At 41.9% G+C, this 22,811-nt stretch overlaps 1 protein-coding gene across 1 annotated transcript in view; it reads left to right on the plus strand.

The window, feature by feature from the left end:
* The first annotated feature begins 6,468 nt into the window (after window positions 1–6,468).
* JAZF1 (JAZF zinc finger 1) overlaps window positions 6,469–22,811 on the plus strand; it is a 204,413-nt gene continuing 188,070 nt past the window's right edge. Inside the window, exon 1 of the mRNA XM_026103821.2 lies at window positions 6,469–6,800. Coding sequence (XP_025959606.1) covers window positions 6,686–6,800 — 115 coding nt within the window. The 5' untranslated portion in view covers window positions 6,469–6,685. The remainder of the gene's footprint in view (window positions 6,801–22,811) is intronic.

A 22,811-nucleotide genomic window follows, 5' to 3' on the forward strand; every position in this document is an offset into this window, starting at 1 on the left:
GTATCATCAATCTGCTCAGTGGAGGGGAGAATATGTTCATAGATCCTAGGCTGCTGCTGCAGAATTACATACATTTTCAATAGTTGATGCCCTTCTGTCCTGTTGTTCAGTACTGTGGTTGTGATATTCAGTCATCAGGATCCATGTGATGATAACAGGCATGTTATTTGTATCCCTAATTTAAGCTGTCACAAGAAATGCATGTTTATTTGACAAACCACTGTTGGTGGTGATTGCAAGTGATTTGCAATGTTCTGCAGCTGAGCTTCTGACAGTGTCTTTGCCACGGAAGACCATCTGAGAGGTTTACTAAACCAGGCCTTTTCTTTCATTTGAGAACGGATTTTATTTTGAACACTAGCCTGTGGACTTCCCTTCCAGTCATGCCAGTCTCTGCAGTCAATGACTGCCATAGCATCCTGGTAAGAAAAACACCTGTGACTTCCTGTTCTTAGGGACTGCACACCATCCCCAGTGCTTTATGTTGACTTTTTGTCAAAGCCTTCTTCACCCTAACCTAATTTAAGAATGTGAAGAAAAGAGGGAATTCCCACTGTGAAAGTCTGCACTCCCACCTAAACACGGGGGCTTCTCTGACTCTACGAACTATTTAGCAAGTGGATTTTTGCTGGAATCTATGGCTCAGTGCAGAATTTTCTGTATGGCTGATATTCTTGGCTCCATGAAGAATTTTTTAAATGGGAAATTCTCAGGCTAAACAGAAGAGAGTCTGTACTGAATTTGCAGGCTCTAAAATACACAGTTCTCTGTGACTAGGGGACCTAGAAATAAAGGGCCTGGATTTTTTTAGTTCAGTTTTGATTTTGGGCAGAAAAATATTGGAATAGAATGGAAAATGTGAGATGGCATTAAGCCACTTTTATGTCCTGTGTCTTTGCACTCCAGATCATTGATGTAAGTTAGGGTAGCCTTAGGATTTCTTTAAATCATCCTGTAACTATAGCATCATAAATAGTCTTCAGTGCCAGAGGATAAGAGTTTGACATTGTCTGTTATGCTGACACTTCCACTCTAAACAAAAAAAAATAGTAAGAGCTTGTTCTAATTTAGGATTATTTTTGTGAAAAGGATATTTTATTATCTCAATATATTTTGGAATGAATTTGTCTTTTTTGATTGATTTTATGCATTACTATGTCAGTAGATGCCATGAAATCCAGTTATGAGTTGGGTCCTCAATTTATTGGATGTGAGAGTAGAAAAGGCAGAAATTTCAGAATGATGGACTTCTGCATTTTTGTGATGCTGTAAAAGCTATTAAAATGGAAGTTTCACTCTATACTACTAACCTTAATTATAAAGACCAAGTTTACCTCTCATTGAGGCAAACTTACGAAAAGTGTTATTTTTTTAACCAACGATTTAAAAAAATATATATATTTATTATCCCAGATAGTCTGGTAGAATAATAACAACAACAAACCCAACATTTTACTTAAATATTCAGCTATAACCTATAGTAAGAAAAGAGTAGGTTACTCAATACCTATATGATTGCAGATTTTTATAAGAGACCATGGAAACTGCTTGCATTTTGTAATTCTGAGACAAGCTAACACTGTAACAGTGGTTTATGTTATAACATAGTGTTAAGTAGCCAAAATGAGACAGGAAAACACCTTTTTTCTATGTTACAGGTTACTAGAAATACACAGGCAGCTTTGATCTTCTGTTTATGTGAAGCTTTGTCCTTCTCAAACTGTGCAAGTCTCCCCAAAAGTTCAACTAAGCAGGACTTCTTCCATTGTTTTGGGGCATCTGGAACTAGTAGGGCATACAGTACTTTCCCAGCTTAACATTTGTTTTTTCATTGCACCCTGAAGCCACATAGTGCACTGCCAAGAAAAAAACTAATTCAGCAGTATTAATTAAAAATAGGATTCTTGTGACACAAACTGCATAAATGTTTTACTTGTATAATGATTCTGCAGCAGTGATATGTTTGTGTTATGAATTCTTCCTGGCAAGTAGCAGGCATCTAATATGGTCAGTATGCAGTGGCAGAGAAAAACAAGGTGATAAAAATTGTTATTGAAAAATTAATTAGTAAATTTTTTATGGGGAGGTGCTGCCAACAATTCCTTTGGAATTTCCAGTTACGCTTGTTTTATTTTTTCTTTTAAAAAAGCATAAGTAAATATGTTCAGGTATAACTTCAATAGCATAACAATCAGAATTGTAGTAAGCCTGTAACTTAAAAGTGTTTCACATCATCCTTGTGCAAGAGTCATACCAATCCTCTCAGCAGTGCTCCACTGCTGTAAATGCAGCTGAAATCAAGTACTTTAGCTATATTTTAAATAAAAGTCTGAACCAAATATTAAGTTTTCCCTACTATTTGACAGGGTAGATTTGTCACCCTCAGTGAACCAAGGGCAGTAACTTCTAAGTGTTTCTGATTCAGACCTCTAGCCTCCCAGAGAGCAACAGAATAATCAGCCTTCAGGAATCCAGAACAGTAGGAGGGGATGGTAACAACCTGTCCTCTGACAAGGCCCAGCATTTATATTACAGCAGTAAACCACCACAGTACAACTAAGTTATCAGTGTAAAAAAAAAAAAAAAAAAAAAAACACACACACAAAAAAACCCCCCACCACTTTATTAGTGAGACTAGCAGTCAAAAGTCATTAAAAATGGTCCAAGACCCAGACCATCTAAAGACATAAGCAATCTGACCAAACCAAGACTATAAATCACCAGTTTAAGGAAGAAATTAATCTAAATTATTCTAAACATGTTTCCTACTTTATCAAAATGGACTTAAAATGAGGCACAAAGATGTGAACCTAGTGAAGAAAAGATACAGACCTAATACATGTATTTATCAGCAGAAAATCAGATGATCTAAGAATCTACTCACATAAGCAGTACTCAGTCTTGTATGAAGTTTCAAACAGCACATCCATCTTCCCAGAGAGCCCTGCTCTTAGCTGTGTATAACAGTTGGCCTAAGCAGAAGTGACTGTATAACTACGGGTCTTAAGGGCCTGCAAAATAATTTTTTCAAAAATAAATAAAACAGGGCCTACCAGCCATTTGAACTTTCTTCTTCCTCAGCTCTATCATTTTAAAGTAGCCTTTAAGATAGCTCTTCTTAGCCTGAAATGGATCTAGTTAGCCATTTATGCTGCCTTGACAAATCACTTGGGTCCAGTTTGTATTTATATCTCCCACAGAACAAAATGAAACAGGCAAATTCTGAGCACTTTCTCTTATTCTGCCAGTCATATGGATATCTTAGTTCTCTACTCTAGTGAGGCTTGAGTAAGAAAATGATTATTCATAATAAAGTAGAGAACTTAAAAATATGTTGGTGGATTGGGCAAACAACTGACACAAGGTTTGGTAAAAGTGACTCAAAATTTCCCAGCTATTTGAGGAAAGGATACCTGTATAAAAAGCAAGAAAGAAAAGTGATTCTTTCTACAAAAGCTACTTACCATCAGAACTTAGTGTATTTCTACTCTGTAACACACAAAGGGTAACATGGTAACAGCAGCAAATCAGGGATGGGAGGAGTTAAGTGCAAGACATGACAGACAGGCATGAACAAACCCAATGAAGAACCTGGACCCTCATCCCGACACTGAAAGCAGGAGTAGAGGGCCCTTAATTATGTGGAGAACAAAACCCACCTGCATCTATGGAGAAAAAAAAACAGGCAGAAGGCTCTAAGGGCTTAAATCACAGAAGAACATGAAGTGGTTCAACTGATAATCTATCTTTACTTCTGATGAAACCATTAAAATTGAGTATCTCCACAATCAGACTGTATGAAGTAGGAAGAGTAATTACATAAAAAGATATTCACCTGAATCCTTATCCTACAGGATACTGAATAGCTCTTGAATTCCCAGCTCCTCTCAACTGCTGATAGAGTTAAGTGCTCTCACTAGTTCAAAAGGTCTCAAAGATCCAGAGAATTTAGCCAATAATGAATGAAGAGACCTGAAGCTAACCGAACAAATTCTCACATCAGAAAGCAATCTTGATACTGGCTATTACTAGCAGGTGAGTAACTATGACTGTTTATTACTTGATCAGCTACAAAACTACTTTGACTTCTTTGCAGGTGATAAGCATAACTTATTAATAGCTATCAGAAGCCGTTGATACTAACCTAATGACCATTACAATTTTGTTTTGTAATGAAGACTTAATCATGCACCTGTTGAGTTGGGTGGATCAGCCATGTGAAATTCTTATACTTAATATACTGTTATATATTCTGTGTAATCTTGATTTCCTGCCCTTGAACATTTTTATCTGAGTTGTGAAGGTGATCGACCCTGAGACAGTGCCTAACTATATGCAAAGAAGAATGTAAAATCTACAGTCCTGATATTGCTAAGGGTGCTGGGGATTTATGATTACTAAGAACACTGGAGGTTGAAAAGGCCTAGGTGTTTGACGAACCAAAATAGTTTCCAGAACTGCAACTTACTAGGAATTTGCTTATCTTCCCATTTTACTCCTCTTCCCTACTCTCTGTTTGTTGGTTTATGTCTTGATTGTAAAGGCATACTTAATTTTGTGACATCATTCATGACAGCAACTGGTGTAGCAAAGGTTTCCAGGATTATGGTCTCAACCCAGATCAACTCCACCTTTGCTGAGTCAAGTCTTAGCGAGTAAATTTCTTCAATAACATCATAATGACAGTGGAGAAATTAGAAGAATAGCTACCTGAGCAGTTGTGCTTGAAACAGGTGGATCAAATGACAGATGTCAGATATCAAACCCCTTCATACTATTAAAAAGAACTACACATTTTCATGGAATGCCTCACAGCAGAAGTTCCCCAGCCTTCTAGACTACAGGTCAACTGCTGTCAACCCTGAAAATGTACTGCAGCCTATGGTGTCCCTAGATTGTTATTTTTTAATCTGTAAATACTACAGTATTGTTTTAGTTTTGTGGACCAACATGCCATGGCTATGCAAAAGACTGTTTAAAAACTCCAGTGCTATGTGTTTAAGTAAAAGAAGGCTTTTTCACATGCTGTTTTTTTGGAAAACATGAATGCTTTGTGCTTGCTTTGTTTTCTTCCACATGAACTAAGTAGAGTGGATATTAAGAAAAATACATTATGGGAAGAGAGGCAAGACCCTGAAAAAACATTAAAGTGAAATAACCTGCAAAATGAAACTTTTTTTGGCACCACAAAAGATAGCTTCTCTGATGTACAGCACACTAGGAACTAATGCCAGGACTTCTCATGCTCTAAGGAAAGGAGCAAGTACCCATCTTTCTATTCATTAATTATTTTACTTCATTTTTAAGCTTTGCTATTCTTTAACTCCTGTAGGGAGCAATATCCCCACTAGCAATAGTTAATAAATCAGAAAGGGGTTCTGCTTATTCTTAGGCACATGCTTAACTTTATAGACATGAGTACACTTAGGGATTGTTATCCATCAGTGGAATCATTTATGTCCATACAATTAAGAAAGGCTTATACAGATTCTGAGGTATTTCTTTCAGTCGCATGTTTGCTCAAATTCACTGGAAACGTTGTAGGACTATATAATTTTAGGGGAGCGGGGGGAGAGAAGACTATAAAACAGGAGTGGGAAAAAAGAAAAACCTTCCTGCCAAGCAAGCTCTCACTCCCCCCCCCCCTTTTAATTTTAAATAAAGCTGTCTGTGAATTTGAGCCTAGGGAGACCTTCATTAAAATCAATTAATCAGTCAGCCTCTCTGCTGAATAGCTTTCCGGAGACAAAAAGTCAAAATAGTTTCGAGAAGGAGGTGTGCGCCTGCTGCTAATTGGCTCCGCCGTCGCTCCCGCTTCGCGCCCGTGCCCCGAACCTGCCGCTCGGCAGCCGCGGTAATTACCGCCCACTCCCCGCGCCAGGCGGGAGCAGGGTCGCGCCCCGGCGCGGGAAGGAGCGGCTCTGGGGGGAGCCGGGGCCCAGCTTCGCCCCGGCGGGACCCTCCCGCCCGCCAGGCCTCGGCGCGTTTGTCGCAGTGAGGGCGGCACCCGCCGGCCCTGCGCCCCGCTGCGGGCGGGGGCCGTGGCGCCGACCCCCACCGCCGCCAGGGCGAGCCTCACCCCCGCGCGGGGCAGGTAACGGCAACGCCGGGGGGGGGGGGGGCGGGGAGCTCCAGGAGAGCCTCCCGGGGGCAGGTCGCCGCCACCCGGTCCCCCCGCCCCGCCCCCGGCGGTGCCCCGGCCGCTCGCGCTCCGTAACGGTCGCCGCAACCGTCCCGCCGCCGCCGCCGCGCGCGGGAGAGCGGCGGGGAAAGTTGGCGGCGGCGCTCTCCGCCTCCCCTGGCCGCCCAGCTCCGCGGCGATGCGGCTGTCGCCCGCCGCCGCCCCCAGGCGAGGGCGCGGAGCGCGGCCCGGGTGCCCTGCTCCTCCCGCTGCCGGCGGCCGCCGCCGGGGTAGTACAGCTGTTACGAAGCCGCGCTGGTCCCTCCTCCCAGCTGCGGCTGCCTCATCTCCCCCCACCCAGGCCGTCCCTCCCCTCCGCCGCTCCCGACGCTGCTGCTGCTGCCGCGGCCGCCACCTCCTCCTCTTCCCCACCCCCACCGCTCGCTCGCGCTCTCTCTCCCCATCTCTCGCTCTGTCCCGTTCCCCCCTTCCCCCGCCCCTCTCCGCCCTGCCGCCGCCGGCCCTGGCAAAGCAGGCACCGCCGGGGGATCTCGATGTAACACCATGACAGGCATCGCCGCCGCCTCCTTCTTCTCCAACGCCTGCAGGTTCGGGGGCTGCGGACTCCACTTCCCGACCCTGGCGGAGCTCATCGAGCACATCGAGGACAACCACATCGGTGAGTGCCCCGCCGGCGCTGCGGCAGGGGCAGGGCGGTGGCGGCGCCCCGCGGCGGCGCGGGCGGGGGGCGTGGGGGCCGCGTGTGTGGCGGCGGGGCCACAAGGTGCAGCGGGAGCCGGGCGCGGCGGCGGCTGCCGGGGGAGGCAGGCTGGCGGGGGCGGGCGAGGGGCGGCAGGAGGGGTCCTGCGGGCGACGTGGAGGGCTCCGGGGGGAGGCGGCGTGAGGCGCCCGCGGCGGCTGCATGGGTGGGTGTGGGGGACGCGTGCGGCCGCCTGGCCATTGCGAGGGGGAGTTAGTTTGCATTGGCAGGAGGGAGTGCAGAAACCCGGAGGAGGAGGTGGAGAAGGGAGGAGGACGGGCACAGCACGCCGCCTGCTGCTTCCGCCCCGGCTCTGGCTGTCAGGGCTCCGGGGAGGGAGCCGCCGCCGCGGCAGCCATTCCGCTTCCTCCTCCTCCTGCCGCCGCTGCTGCGTCCTGTCAGCGCTGTTGCTAGGTGTGGTGGGGAGGATGGGTCGCTCTTTGGCCGCACCGGCCGCCGCAGCCTGGCTGCGCGGGCTCTTGGCGGCGGCGCGCTGTGAGGGAGGCCGGGGCCGGCGGCGGGGTGGGCGTGGAGGGAGGGCCTGGCGGCGGCAGGCGGGCGGGCGGGCGGCCAGGCGGCGGCGGCGGCCAGCGCCCCGCGCCGCTGGTGCAGTCCCCGGGGCCGGTGGGGGGCGGAGGGGGCCGAGCTGGGCTCCCGCGCTCGCTGCCATTTGCCGCGGCGCCCAGGCCAGGCCGCGGCGGCCGTGCCGGGGTGGGCGGGCTGGCAACGCCGAGTTGGATCATCACCTGTGGGTGCCCGCCCCCCCCCGCGCGGAAACGCGCTTCCGACACGTCCCGGCGGCGGATGCCGCCGTCCCGCAGTCTCCTCGGAAATCCGTCCGGCGAGGGCAGCGGGGGCGGGGACCGTGCCCCGCAGGGCCTGCGGGCGGCGGGGCGGCGACTCGTTAGTGCCTTCCCGGTGAGGCCGCCTCGTGGGCGGCGGGTGGGAGCGTGCGCAGGGGCCGCCGACCCGCCCGCCGGCCTCTCGGCAGCGCGGAGGGGGCGGCGCGGCCGTTAACGCCAAGTTTGTCGGCCGCCCGCCGCCGCCGCCGCGGGTTAGGCCTGGAGCGTGCCCGCGCGGCGGGTCTGCCGCCGGCGCTCACGTTTAGTGCCGATGCTAGTGAAGCATCTCGTTTTCGCTCGGTCCCGAGCGGAGCATTACGCACCTCGCTGGGCTACTACCACGTACCTCCGCTTTTCCTGCCTCGGCAGGTGTGCTGCGTTGGTCTCTGAGGCAGCTTCCCCTCCTAAACGCCTCGACTTTTAGTTTTTGCTAATAAAGCGCCGCGTTTAACCTGTCAGAAACTTAATGCTCTGAAGTTAATTCTTCGAGGCAGACCAAGTTTTAAAATCGGAGGAAAAAATATGGAAGCTTTAAGTACCCATTGACTGTAGGCACCTAGGTTTTGGTAAAAGTATAAGGGAATAATGTGCTGCTACCAAATTATGAAACTGGTATGCTTTTCAGTTTAATTGTGTTTTAATAGGCAGGCCTGAACACCTGAAAAATTAACTGAAGTTTAAATTGCAACTGTAACATTACCTTTCATCTTGCTGACCTATAATATTATATTAATGTATGGTTCTCATAGTTATCCTGATGTCTAATATGAAGTAAGAAAACCACATACCACAAAACTATGTAATTTATGACTGGACATGGTGCAAGTCTATGGTTGTGATAATAAGGGCTTTTTTTTTTTTTTTTTTTTTTGAATTTCACCTTAGCTTCTCCAATGTCTTACAACAGAAAAAACTTGGGGAAATAGCTTCCTTAAATGAAGGCTAGTAAGTCGTCTTGTATATCCCATAAATGGGTTATCACTCTGCTAGGTGTCACAGCCCACAAGGTGTCAAGAGAGGGACAGTCCAGCCCATGTGGTCTGTGTGTTGCCCTTTCAATGATCAGCAGTTCTCAAACTTATCCGTAGAAAGAAAGACACCTTTATGTAATACTGTAGTTTCTTAATAATTGTATATTTAATACTGTAGACCATCTTTGTTACTTTTTTCCTCCCTCAAAATAAGAAAGTGTTATAGATTCAGTACATACACATACATTTAATTGAATATGTCATTTGCCAACATTAGCCCTACACAGAACTGAAGCCACGATGTGATGTTACACATACAAATAATTTCATACAAACTTTGGAAAATGATGTCAGGTTGCTTGTTCTTCATCTGTAATGTGTCACCTCAGACTGATGGCAGGGTTAAACTTGATCCACTTGTGTGTATGTATATGATGTCTGTATGTTATGTTACTCACCTCTATGAAACACTTGAAAAATTAGTAGGGAGTTGACACCTGTTACACCAAATGTGGATCACAGTTCTCACATCAAGGCCTCAGCTGTGCAATTTGCTCCATGTGACTAGGAACACTGAGGGCTCATGGAGGTTCAGAGTCTGTGAAAACTCACCAAATATGAATCCTACCAAAAAAGTGATTAATCTGTCAAAAGCAGCTTTGAAATAAAGGAATAAACACCTGAAAATAGGAGCTTATGTTGAAATTGCTTTCTCAGTAAGTCTGATATGAACAGAGTCTGTCGTACAGGTCTAGAAATGTGAATCAAAATTTGTTGTGTTAAAAATTAACTGTAGTTTTTGGCATACAGAATAAAGAGTAATGTGTTGTATAAAACATGTTGTTTAGGAGATTCCTTGTGTGCTGCAAGAATAAAGCAACTTGATTTGGTTATTTTCAGTTACTAATTTAAACTGAAGTGGGCCACTGCTAGACAGACACGATGTTACAGTACAGGTAATGAGAACATGGTGCTGCAAGCAGCTCTGAGTGGGGAGACCTTTATGACGTGGGCTCTTGTTGGTCAGTCTGTGTTGCTGCAATGAGTTGGAGTACCTAGTTCCGCAGGGTGGGTTAATAATCAATCATTCACAGCAGTGGAGTACTGATAGGAATTTGGTCGTTTTTCAGAGCCGTATTGTCCCTTTTTGAAAAAAGGGAAAAAATAATTATCAAGGGATCTTTTTCATCACCTTTACAAAAAAAACCCTGAGCTTAGCATAAGGAAACACTCTTGTGGCATTCTGGGGACAGAATATATTTGGTTTTTGAGGGGTTCTGTAGTTGCTTTCCATACTTGTAACTTAGCATTCATGAATAATGATATGGTAGTGAAATAATTTGGTGTATATTGTTTTTTCTCCTAGATCTTAGTGGCTACTTGGAAAGTTAACAGTTGCTTGAAGAAACTCTCAATGCAGATAATCTGAGAGAGTTGTGTTTGAATGAATTACTCAGCTCAGAGATGGTGCTACATGCCCATCTCAGCCTATCAGCTGCTTTCTGATTTTTGCTTTTATGTATTGAAGACTTCTGAATAGTTAGGCAAAATCAAGAATAGTGCTCTTAGGTCTGCCAGAAGGCCCTGCCTGTGTCCTCTGCAATGAGACCATGTTCTTCAGGAGGAACTCTATAGCAGTACTGACTATCAAGTAGACTTTATTCACATTTTCTGTGCCTTATAGTTGACGTTGATTTTTAGACTGTTGATTATGAGTTTTTATGATGCTTTTTTCTGGGCTTTTGCTACCAGTATGCTACTAGGTCCAAGCAACCTGAAGTGCTGTCATCTTCTCTGCACGTGTGCCAAGAAGCAGAGATTTTGGTCTGCCTTGTTACGCTATCTTCCTGCCTCTTGACATTTTGGCTGTTCTGTTCAATTGCAGGTAGCCCAGTTCACTTTTCTGGCTTTTCCAGTGTGAGAGAGCAAAAGGCCTAACTTGCTGCTGTTTCCCTGATTCAGATCATAGAATGGAATGGACTTAATCCAGTTAATTCCCCAAAGAGCACGGGGAGGAGAGGAAAAAAAAATAATCTAACTGCTAAGTGTTCGGCTGTGGCTACATTTTAAGTTCTGTTGCATTTCTGCAATCCCAGTGGTGTCCATCAAATGTAGAACTGTGTGGTAAGCATGTGATGTTCTGAACGGAACCTTTGGTTCCACAGAGCATTTCCAAAATTAAGTTTAAGTCTCATTCAGTATAATTCATCTTCTGGGGCACTTTCAGCTGGTTGTAAGAATCCCAGACCGTATGCTTTGTTTCTTTTTCTGTCATTTGATTCTTCATCCCTCTATGCATAGCTGAACTGCTTCTGATAGGGTAGGTGTGAACAGCTCCTTAAAGCTAGTTGCTAGTGTAATGCTTATTCTGATATTGAAGAGAGAATATTTGAACAGACTTTCTTAATCAGATTTTGACTACATCAACTTTTAAAATTTTTTATTTGTATTTATAGTTAAGAGAGTATTGTGTGTCTTGTGTGCAGATGAGCTTGTTGTTTGTATGAGCTACTAAATGTTCACTTCATTCATGGTAAGTGCTAACATGCTATGCACACCTTTGTACACGTATTGCTTGTCTGGACAGTTCTGCTTCTCCTGAGACTGAGCAAGCATTGAGGAAATGATGTCAATGAAATGAGGGTGTCCGAATACATACGGTATGGTAGACCTGAAGAGGTGGAAAGGTGGATAGGAAGAGATACAGAAGATCAAAACTGAAGACATTCTTACCTTAGTGGAGGTAGAATTTGTTAATTGTATTATACTGGAACCATTAGAAGAGTTCGAAGAGAAGACCATCTGCTTAATCACAAACTAAAATGATCTACTGTAGCAGAACATTTCATCATAACTTTGCAAGAAGTCCTTTTGTTGGATACTTCCAATGAAGCATTTGTATTGTAGTTTTTCCTGTCGGAACTTAGAGCCATGATACTTCTCATCAAAGTTGACTGACTCCCAGATATTAGAATGGGTCTGGCAACAGAACAGTACTTGCTGTGGGAGCAGAGACAGCTGTCTTCCTAAGTAAGGATTTTCAGAGGAAAAAAAATGTTCTAAAACAAAAAAAAAAGTCACAGAAGAAAGGCCAAAAACTTGTATATATAAGAAAACTACCCATCTGGAAAGTTCAGTTTGTATGGAACGGAAAGAGGCTTCTGAATTTAATGTCTGGTGTTAACTTCAGTATCTGCTATGTGCAACGACTAAAATTTTTATTTAATGTTAGGCAGTCAAGGGTGTTTATTCTGCAGCAAGAGAGTTGGAGTGGTTTAATAATCCATCAGCTGAATGCATATAGCTTGCTTAAAGGTAGTCCTTTAAGTATTTTCTCAGAGATGCTAATAAAGGTTGGGTGGTGTCCTCACTTTTGTGGTAAAAGGTGTTGAATTACAAGGTAGTTGAGAGCACACACAAAAATGGCTTTTGGTATTGCTAAAATGTTTGCTTCACTCCCTTCTCCCCTGTTGCCCAAACATACACCAACACATTGGATCAAGTGCAGTATGACATAAATGGCAGCTTCTGTATTGGAGCTCACAGTGTGTTATGTAAAACAAACATAAAAAGGCAGTATGTTATATAAAACTAGCATGAAAAGATCCAACTCCTGTGTTGCTTGTGATGATGACAGGAGGCTACAAACATGCATTTGTGGAAGGCCGAGCAAACTTACGCATCTCTGAAAGATTTTCTTAACTTATAGTTCAGCTGCTCAGAGGAGTATGAATGTACTCTAAGTGGTTAGTGTCATGTAGCTATTCTCTAACGTTTTGACTAATTTGGATTTGAGGCTCACTGTTTCAAAGAGGTGGTAGATCTTGTTCTGAGGTGCTTTTGTACTGGAAGCGATGTGGCAACTGGGTATGTTGGATGCTTTGTTCAGTACTGGGAAATTGGAGGACTGGCCTATACTTTGTTGCTATGCCATATAATGTCATGAACATATGACCCTGCAAAATAAATGAACAATTATGTGGATGTACCTCAGCAGTAGTGCTAATTATTGTTCATGGAAAGCAACTAGAGAATTCTAATTGTGTCTGTTTTTATCTTAAATTCATCCTCTGTCCAGTACTTCAACAGTTGTAGTTTTTGTTATTTATGGAAAATGCTTCTCTCAGAGGTGTGGAAGGGTTTATGTTCCACAGATGTTGCTTATTCCATTTGCAAGTTGGTGTGGTGAGGAAGGCTGTTCTATTTCAGGAAAGTTTTTCTATCTTAAGTAGAGTATTTTTTTGACTATTAGTTTGTATCAGCACTTTTTTTTCCTTATGTATAATCTCGAGCAGAGCAGGTTTTTGGATTCTTTTCCAGTTCCAAGTCTGATTTCCTTTGCTGTTTGAATTTGAATGTAAATGGTAATAAAATGTGACATTTTTAACAAATTCTAGATTATATTAATTGTATGGAGGTAAATGGAACTGTCTTTAAACTGTAAATAAAACATGATTTCTGATACTTCTATGAAGTAAAATATGTTCTTGTTCTGAGGTTACCGTTAACATTGTGGGGCTAAGGCATAGAATGTTTTAATGGCTTGAAGTTTGTGTCATGTATCGTATAGGAAGAAAGGTCAGAAAACAAACATCTGTAACGTTGCTTACTCTGACTTTTACTTTTTAAGATTGAAGGCCTCAAAGTCAATTGGAATCTTTTCCTCTGTTTGCTTGAGTGGCTTTGGCTCAGGCTGGTTGCAGGGCTAAGTACCTGCAGTTTGCAGTGATTGTTCTTGCACAATAATGGATCTAAATAAAGCTGGGTCAGAGAATGAAATGAGCTGAAGAAACATCAGGTAACTTGTAGCTGTTGTGTTATGCTTCACTTCTGTAGGACACACTTATCTTTGGGAGAAAATTTATAGTGATTATCATGCGTACTCTTTGGAGCATGAGAAAATGTTTTTGTAGCTAAGCTACAGTCCTTTTGAGAAATGTAAAATAATCAGGTGGCTACCAGTCAAATTATCTTTGTTTATTTCGTCTATTCATGTGGAATGTAAAAAGACCAGGATGTGTCTAATAAAAGTAATTTGAGGAGGAGGTGATGCTGTTACAGATGAAAAAGATACCTGTCTAATCTGGAGACAGTCTTATCTATCATTCCTTCCTTCTATATAACGTAAAACAAATACAAACAAGTAATCAGAGCTGTTTTGTGTCAAGCTGCAGAGTACTTTTATGCGAAACAAATGTCACTGGAGACCTTTTGTTTTCACTGTATTTTTATGTTGCTTCTGAATGTACTGTTTTTTATAATTTTTTCTTGAATAAGCTATGTACTGGTTTTTGTATTTTTTTTTTCTTGAATCAGCAAAGTTTCTATGAGAACTAATGATGTTTAGCAAACGCCCAATAATTCAAAATTTGGGTGGGTAGTTCAAAATCTGAGTAAATAACAACTATGTACACTTTCGGGAAGAGAGATACTAAGATTTTACTGTCAGTTTGAAGTGCTGGTAATTAAAGAATAGATTTGGTGAATCAGCTGTATTTAACAAAAAAAAGTCCTTGGGTCTAAGGGGCTGTCTCCATGAATAATTCAACAATTAAAAGTAAACAACCGATTCATCTTGTTCTGCATCTAATTCTATTCTGATACTTTTGCAAATGCTTTGCAGGGTATATATGTTATATTATGCTGTGGGGTTTTTTTCTTTTAATTCTGAGAGATTTGAGTAATATTCTGAACTGTAGAATAGAAGAAACATTCCAGTTATTACATGGTTTAATGTTTTTCTTTGATGTTAATTTTTTTGCATTTTGCACCCAAACGTCTCAGGAGGCCCCTGCTTAATTTTGTGCCATGTTGAACAGTGGAAATGGATTTCTCAACCAAAGATTCTGATGGCTCTGCGGTACTGTCTGTATCTCTCATAAGTGTCCAGAATCAAGTATGTTGCTACTATGGGGTTTAATTTAAGATAACATAATTCATTAAGGAATTAATTGACCTAAATACAGGTGTTAGTTGTATCTTTTTAATGTTTTATCTTCTCTTATGAAGGATCAAATAGAGAATAATACATTTTTCAAATTAATGGAAAAAGTGCAAAAAAATGGAGTAGGTTTTTAAAGCTGAGCTTGTCAGTTCTGTGTGACCAAAAAGATCAGAATTTAATTTTGGATCAATTTTGAAAAATTTATTCTGACTTTAAATGATAAAGGTTTCACTGAATATTATATAGGCCAACTTCTTGGGATTTAAGAGTTTTTTTTAATGATAAGTTAATCACTTTCATTTTGAGATGCTGACATTTCTGAAACTGCGCCAACAAAATGTTTTTTATTTAGGAAATATTTGGATACTTTGAGATTTCCCCTCTCCCCCTTTTCTTTTTTCCCCCAAGACTACTTTGTCAAAATTGACTAATCTGCAAAAACTTCCATTCTTTCTGGAAATATATTTTTTCCAATGTATTTTGACAAATAGTAAATATTCATTGAATAAAAATAGACCTGCTGCATATCTGAGTATGCTCTAGAAACATAGATGTGGAGTATCACTTATTTCTTCAGTAATGTGTAATGTAGTTGTCATCTTACTTTCCAGTAATTACACAGATAGCACATTTCAGACCCAGGAGATCCAATTTCATTGCTATCTGAGATCAGCACGGATACGCGAATAAGAACCCAGCCTCATATTGTGGCAGATAACTGTGGCATTCAGTGGATAAAACAGCTCTATTTCAGTCATTTCTTTTTGGTGTAATCATTCTTTGCATCTTTGTCAGACTCTGTAGTGTGTGTGTGATGGGAGTGACCTTTACAAAATTTGTTTAAAGGCTTCATGTAGAATTCAGCTGTTTGCCTACTTGCAGGTGAAAAGTACATACTAAATTACTGAGGTCTTCCCTTACTTCCTGTTTGCTTTGGTGTTCAAATCAAAGTACTGACATTGATCTAAGTGGATTTGGTGACAAACTTGTAGAGATCCTCAAAGTTTACATGTTTTTCTAGCAGTCTGTTGGAGAAGTGTTGCCAGCTTCCTTAACTTGCTGTTTCGTGTCTTCATTATCTGAACACTTTTTACATATAGAATAGAGGAGGGGAAACATAAGCAAATGCTGTGGAGTTATAAAGAAAACCCCAAATAACAGCTTTTACTCATAGATTTATGCGGTCTTATTGCAAAAAGAACGTCCTGACTCATTAAAGGCATTTGCTAATGTGAAAAAAGATGGATTTGTGGAGCAGGGGAGGGGGAGGGTAAAAAAAAAGAAAACCTCCAGAGCAGCGATAATACAAAAAGAGAGAGAGGCTCAGGAGTATTTTGCTTTTGCTCTCAAGCCTAGAGTTATTCATCCAAATAGAGGCTACCATGGATGTGGAAGAGTGGACACAGTTGGTTGCTTCACTGACAGTAACAGAACAGCTAAAAATTGCTTAGAGCTACTATGACACTTGGAGGGAGAAGGAAAGCTATAAGGTGTTTAAAATAAATTCCATGGTTGCACAGTCTTCCAGGTAGGGACTAGGATGGTCTAGGGCCCTGAAGTGTAGTCATAACCTTTGTACTCCTGGGAAGATACAAGGCAAGGCAGTGGTGTGGTTTGAGAACGGTGAGAAGACGTTATGTAATGTGGGTTTTTTGTATGCGCTTCTGTTTCAGGGGGGGCTGTGAGATATCCTTGTGTGCTAGGGAGTCTTCCCAGGCTCGTTGTAAGTGCTTGCCATGCTTTGGAGATACTTTACAGCTGCGCTATCAGACTCTTCCCATGCAATCTTAGCGTTGTAATTTTGCAGTTTCTTACACCTCAGAAAATCTGGTAAATTCATTAAGTAGTTCTGAACTATATGAATGCTGCTGTGGATGGGAAGTGCAGATACTGTAGCTATATCAGTCCTCATGCTTTGTCTTCAGCAGTAATGCTTAACAGCAGTAGCGAATTTTATTCTCTGTCCTTGGGAGATACCGAAGGGTTAGTTACCTGCATGTAATGTTTTGTTCTCATTTTGCCATTCTGTCCAGAATGACCCCCTTCTCACTAGCAAGTTTTTGTGAGATTGTGAAGAACGTGTCTTCAGAATAGAACAAATAAACCTGTCTTTGCTGTCCGTTATCTTGGGGAGATAAAGACTGTATTGGACACTGTGATCTGGAACATGGTTATAGGCCAAGGAGTCTTAGTGGCTCACTGAACCTGTTGCCAGAGCCAGGGAAAATAGCAAGAGCCAAAAAGTATAGCTTATTAAAGTATGAGACAATAATTGGATGCCCAAAGTGGGGAAAAGGTATTGGTAGCTGTTACCTTCTGTCAATATTTTTGGTTACATTCTCATATTTTAATATTAACTGGCTGGATTTTAACCACTCTTTAAAAAAAAAATTACCTCTGAGCTGCCCTTACCTGACTATTTTAGCTCTGGGGGAATTTTCACATCATGAAGTTTGAAATCTTTATGAAAGAAAAGAGGGAGAAATTCTGAATCTGCTGTTGCTTTGCCTGAACTATACTTATGGCCTAAAATGCATTTAAAATACTGAAACAGATATAATAAAAATGATCATAAATTTATAAACTTAATGAATGTTCTGGAGAGATACTGGGTGATTTCATAGCAGTATTTTTTTCCTACAGTGACAACCTGAAGTATTAAAAAAAAAAAAAAAACCCAACTCCTGTAGTAGTATCACCCTAATTCTACATTTTTCCACTGATCTCTGAAATGTACTGCATATATAGCTAGTGGCTCCTTCTGTTCTTGCAAACAGCACAGTGCATCAGCAATAGGACTGCTTAATAGGACATTAAAATCTCCCAGAAATGAAGGAGCATGTCTTCCACTGCTTAAGGGGAAGCGATAGGATTTGCATTTGAAAACCAAATCTGCCCCTGTCCCCCCAAAAAAGAAAATAGTATTGGAAAGTGAAGCTTTGCTTGCAATGATGTAAGTGGCTGCTAAAGATATTTGGTGTATCATGATTTCAAGACTGAGTCCAAACACACAATTTTGATAATGCATGTTCTGTAATAGCAGGTGTACATAAATGTTTAAGCCGTGTTAGTATTTTGTTTATAACCTCTAGTGTTGTGTGTAGCCATGGAATGGAACTATGCCATGGAATCGAGTATGCAGTTTTCTAGAACGTACTGTTAGACTTACGTGGTGTAATAATATAAAATTTATTATGGAGTCATTGCATTGCATTAGACTTGTTATATCAATAGTTAGGGACAATAATGCATGCTGATATTTCTGCATGTGCAATTTTAAAATATTAATTCTAATGGAAGACCAACTAAATTTCTCTTTCAGAAGCCTGTGTAGATATAGGTGGTTAGGATAAAAAGTGAGAACTGAAGAGACCTGGTTAGAAAGAGCCCACATATCTAATTTGTGGTAAATTGAGACAGGATAGTAAACTACAGAGGTAAGAAGAAAAAGACTTCTGGTACCTGCATTTTGGGAAGACAGTTGTGTAGGAGTAGCTATCCTTTCATAACTGAAAAAAACAACATACTGAGGGGACAATGGAATTAAAAGAATTTTTCTGTTGTCTGTGTTGACATGTAGAATGCAGACCTTTACGTTGTTTTTCCTCCTGTTCCTCTCCTAGTCTTGTTTCCTAAACTAGGAATATTCAACTCCGGTCATTCCCTGCCACTTTTATTTTTTATTTTTTTAAATCTGTTAGGCCCTGACTGGGCTGATGGAAGGAGGGAGGTTATAAATTCCATAGCTGTCAGTCACTGGGCATGCAGGAAAAGCTGCTCAGGCAGTGTTTAGCTCTTGATGGGCAGCTCTTTTCACTAGAGAGTTCTGATATACATGCACGCAGACCAAAAAAACTCACATTGGCTTATCTCTAAGGTTATTTTAGCTACCTTAATTTTCAAGCTGCCTAAATTCCTTAGTATTTTGAATCTCCCTCCTCTGCAGGTGACTTGTCTTGATGCTATTTTTTTTAATTCACGTTAATGTTGATCTTAAAAAGTTTGATCTAGATAGTGACCTGGACATGGGTTACTTCCTTCCACATTCTCATTCTGAAGCAGAACTCTATATATCTGACACTTCAATTTTTTGGCTTGGCCTTGCTACTCAGCATACTGAAAGCCTGAATGCTCAGTCTGAAGGGTGGGGTTCAAGCAACTGGTTTTCAACATGAACAGAAAGCTACTGACTGTCTGTGCTAAAGCAGTCCTGGTGAAGGAATAAGCAATCTCGATGACACATCCTCTTCCTGTTCTTTCAAGAATACAGGAGACTCTCCCTTAAGGTCAGCTTTAAAGCTATCCTGTTTCGAGTCAGTTCCTATGGCAATTCTGGGGTCCTGCAATCTGTTAAAAGTTGGTGTGTTGGTTGCCCACCTCGCCTAAACAAACAGTGTTGTATTACTGTTGCAGCAGAACTGCTTTTTTTTTTTTTTTTTTTTTTTTTTTTTCCCCCCCCCCAGTGGTTCCCCAGCCTTTCTAAGATCATAATAGGCTTTCTTTGGTTTACAGTTCAGTTACTTTCTACCTTGTTGTCATGGGTAGGTGGGTTGGTAAAACAGACATCTTTTTTGCTTTTCTGGCAGCCAGTCTGCAGTCAGTTTTGAGACCATGCTTTTGCATCTCCTAACTTGAATGCTGATTTCATCACAGTGAACCCATTGAACCCACCTTTGATCAGGAGTTAAGCAATCACAGCTCTTGGATGGCAGAAGTTTGTACAATACAGTAGTAGATCTAATGACAAGCATTCAGGAAAGCAAGGGGTGGTTTTTCTTTGCTTGTTTTTCTTGACTTTTCAGTAAAAGCAGAACATAAGCACAAAGACCAGAAGGTTTCGCGTTCATATCTAGGCAGATACGAATCTGATTAAAAGCACCGCTATCCAAGACAGATTCCATCTCACAGGTGTTTGAGACAGTAAATTGGCTGTCCCCCATGCAGTACAATGCAGTAAGTTGAACTGCTGTATGTTGTATTGTGTATTTTGAGCCCAAAGGTTGAATGGCAAAGAGGGTTTGCTTCCTCTGTTGGTGTCCTGGCTGTGTAGTTGTCTTATCCTGAGAGACAACTATGTTGTTGCTGATTCTTACCAAGATGAAGGTGAAGTCCCACGGTCCTTTCGTCTCCTTGTTCTCTGCTAGTTGATACTATGGCATCATGGCTATGCAGCAGGATGTGAAAAAGGATTCCTACAAACAAAACAGCCAGTGAGTAATCTTGCCTTGGGTTAAGCATATGGAATAGTGCTTTTAGTCACTCCAATTATGAAGTACCAGTCAGATTTTTAAAATATTTTTCATAACCTAAGTAGCATGAGTTTACCTGCACAAAAGAAAATCCTGCTGCTTTTTGTTAAGCATATGTCCAAATGACTTAGACACTCTTTTGTCTATATCATACATCGCAGAATGTTAGGTGATGGCTGACAGTGTAATATGCTCAGTTTGTTGTCTCCAGTTGAGTGGACTGCTGGTCTGTGTGATATTTGTATTATTTTGGCTGTCATACATCTGTAGATACCCTTTATGTGAGGTGGGGTTGGTTGGTTTTTTAACTTTGGGAAGGGCAAACTTATGATTTTGGGGGGTTATCCTAGTTCTTGCAGAACCAACAGAAGATACTTTTCTAGAGGGGCTGATGATTAGGAAGCACTGAGCTACTCATCCCCTGAAAACTGACGGTCTTTTGCAGTGTCATCTTCAGTACTGACTACCTTTTAAAATTGACATACAGGGTTTAGTTAAATAAAGCTGATTGTTACATGGAAGACCTGTAGTGCTTATACTGACAGGTAAACCAAGCTTGGGAGTTCTTCCAGCTAAACTACTTGGGGAAAGAAAGGATGTGGTAATGAGATGTAGTTTTGCGTAGAGGCTGCTTCATCCTTCTTTCCTAGATGTTGTTAATGGAGATAGCTCAGGGGAGAGTACAGAGGTGTCTTCCATGCTGCAGAACAGATTTAAGATGATTACATCACTTATATAAAAGTTTTTCTGATCATTATGTTTACTAGTTATTTGATGAATATGTTAATGTGGTAGAAACTGGTTTAGCCATAATTTTATTTCCATTGCTTGGGATGTGTCGTAATCTGAAAGACATCCAGCACTGACTACATGCTCTTCTGAGAATGACTTGAATAACATAGTTGCTGGCTTGGAGAGATGCAGGCTTTTTAGCTGATATCTGGGTAGGAGCCGAACAAGAAAAAGCTTGTACGTTTGTCTGCCACAAAAATGCAGTAATAATGAGATAGGTGCTGAGTGCATATTTGTCAGCTGTAGTCAAGTGCTCAGATAACCACAGTGTTGGGCACAGTTTAAGCAACTAGATAATGGTGTGGTGGCTTGTAGTATTTTTGTTTGTTTAGGGCTTGAAATTGAGGATTGATAGTGGGCATTTCCTGAGAATGAGTAAATTCCTGCGTGTTTTGTGCCCTGTGGGTCTCATGCTGAGTGAGTGCCTGTATGTGGTGGGCTGATTTTTATCAGTTTCAGTTTTGAGGGAGCAGTTTATACAGAGGTCTTCTGATGAGGAGTAATGATTTCAGATAAGTGCAATCTTTTCCTGCTGATACGCACTTATCGTGGTGTCAACTTAATGTTACTATCTTGAACTGCATATGGAAAAATGAAAGCAGTGCTCCTTGTTTCCTGAACTTGGATTACCAGCACTTGCACTTTATAGCTAGTTTTAAATACAAGGGGTCTGGGATTAAGTCTTTCTTTTCAGTGCATCTCCAGTATTCATGTAAAACTGAATATGGCAAGGATGACTTCCCTGTAGGAGGGAGTTTTGTATCCAACTTCTATAATTTCTTCTCTGCACCCAGCTTTAATGTTAGTTGATTTGGATAAAGGATTTAGAGTTCTGCTCTTGTTTCTGTGCCATTTCCCACTGCTCTGGCTGATTATAGGTGAACAGATAAAGTACTGCCTGTAAGGGATGGCCAACACTTTGCTCTGTATGTGTGGACTATAGAGGAGATGAATCTGTTGATCAAATTGCAGATTTTTAAGTTTGCATACATGTGAACCAACATTGCTGTTGTAGAGTCTGTCCAGTGGTGTGGGGGAAATAGGAAAGCTCTTTGCAAAGCTGCAAAGGGAATAAGAAGATCCAAGCTACTTTTTGTCTATGCAGCTTTAATAGGCCTGACTTTTAAAAAGACTTGCATTTGTTTTGCGTCTGATCCCCTCCTCTGGGACAAAAAAATGCCAGATGTGGATTGTTTTTGTTGGGTGTTGTGTTTTGGATGTGAGGTTTGTTTGCTGTCTGAGCTCTGCCACCTTTCCCTCTTTTGCCAGATCTTTCAACTGACAACAAAACTGGTGAAAATCATCATCCTCAGCTTTCTTGTGTCTGGCCATGTCACTGCAGAAGTGAAAATGCTGTTTCACTGCTTAGTCTGATTTATGAGATTTCACCTTGATGCAGGTGGGAGGAGGAAGGGAATGCTTAGTTGTGAATGAAAATATTCTTGTTTCTCAGTAAAAAAGTAAACATGCCTTGCAGTTAAGCAAGAAGAGTGTTGGTTGATACAATGGTAGAGCTGTAGTTAAATTGATTGACTGTAATAATAAACATCAATGTTTGGCAGTGTCTCTTTTCCATTTAGAAGTTACTACAAGGATTATCTAGCTCAGCTAACCAGTGTAACTGATGGGAGATGGGGCCAGTTATTGACTGGCAATTAGGCTGGGCCTTCTCAAAGTTACAGCACTTCTGAGGTGCCAAAGGGGTGTGGATAGGACAGATCTATGCAGCTAGGAAATAAAGAGGTATTTTGCACCTCTGAAAACAAAAATCTTTAGATGATCCCTGGCATTTTGCATTGTGCATGGATAAATTCTCTGTGAAAAATCCCAGTGAGCACATCAGTAGGTTGTTATGGAAATTAGGCCTGTCGGCCACCATAACAGGGCTCGACCCTAGGTTCCCGCAGGAAAGTTCAGAGTCAAATCAAAATACATCAGATAATTTTAATCATGCGCGTGCCGTAATTACAGCTCGAGCTGGGTGCCTCTGAAGAGGGACCCTAACATAAACAAATTCTGGGTAATTATAGTCTTTTCGACTTACATTTCCCACCCCTCACGCGATAGTTAGACCAATAATAATTTTTTGGTCTGGGGTCTCCTGCTCCTCATTGGGTCTCATCGTCATTCTG

The sequence above is a fragment of the Dromaius novaehollandiae genome, chromosome 2, assembly GCF_036370855.1.
Source record: "Dromaius novaehollandiae isolate bDroNov1 chromosome 2, bDroNov1.hap1, whole genome shotgun sequence".
Taxonomy (NCBI): domain Eukaryota; kingdom Metazoa; phylum Chordata; class Aves; order Casuariiformes; family Dromaiidae; genus Dromaius; species Dromaius novaehollandiae.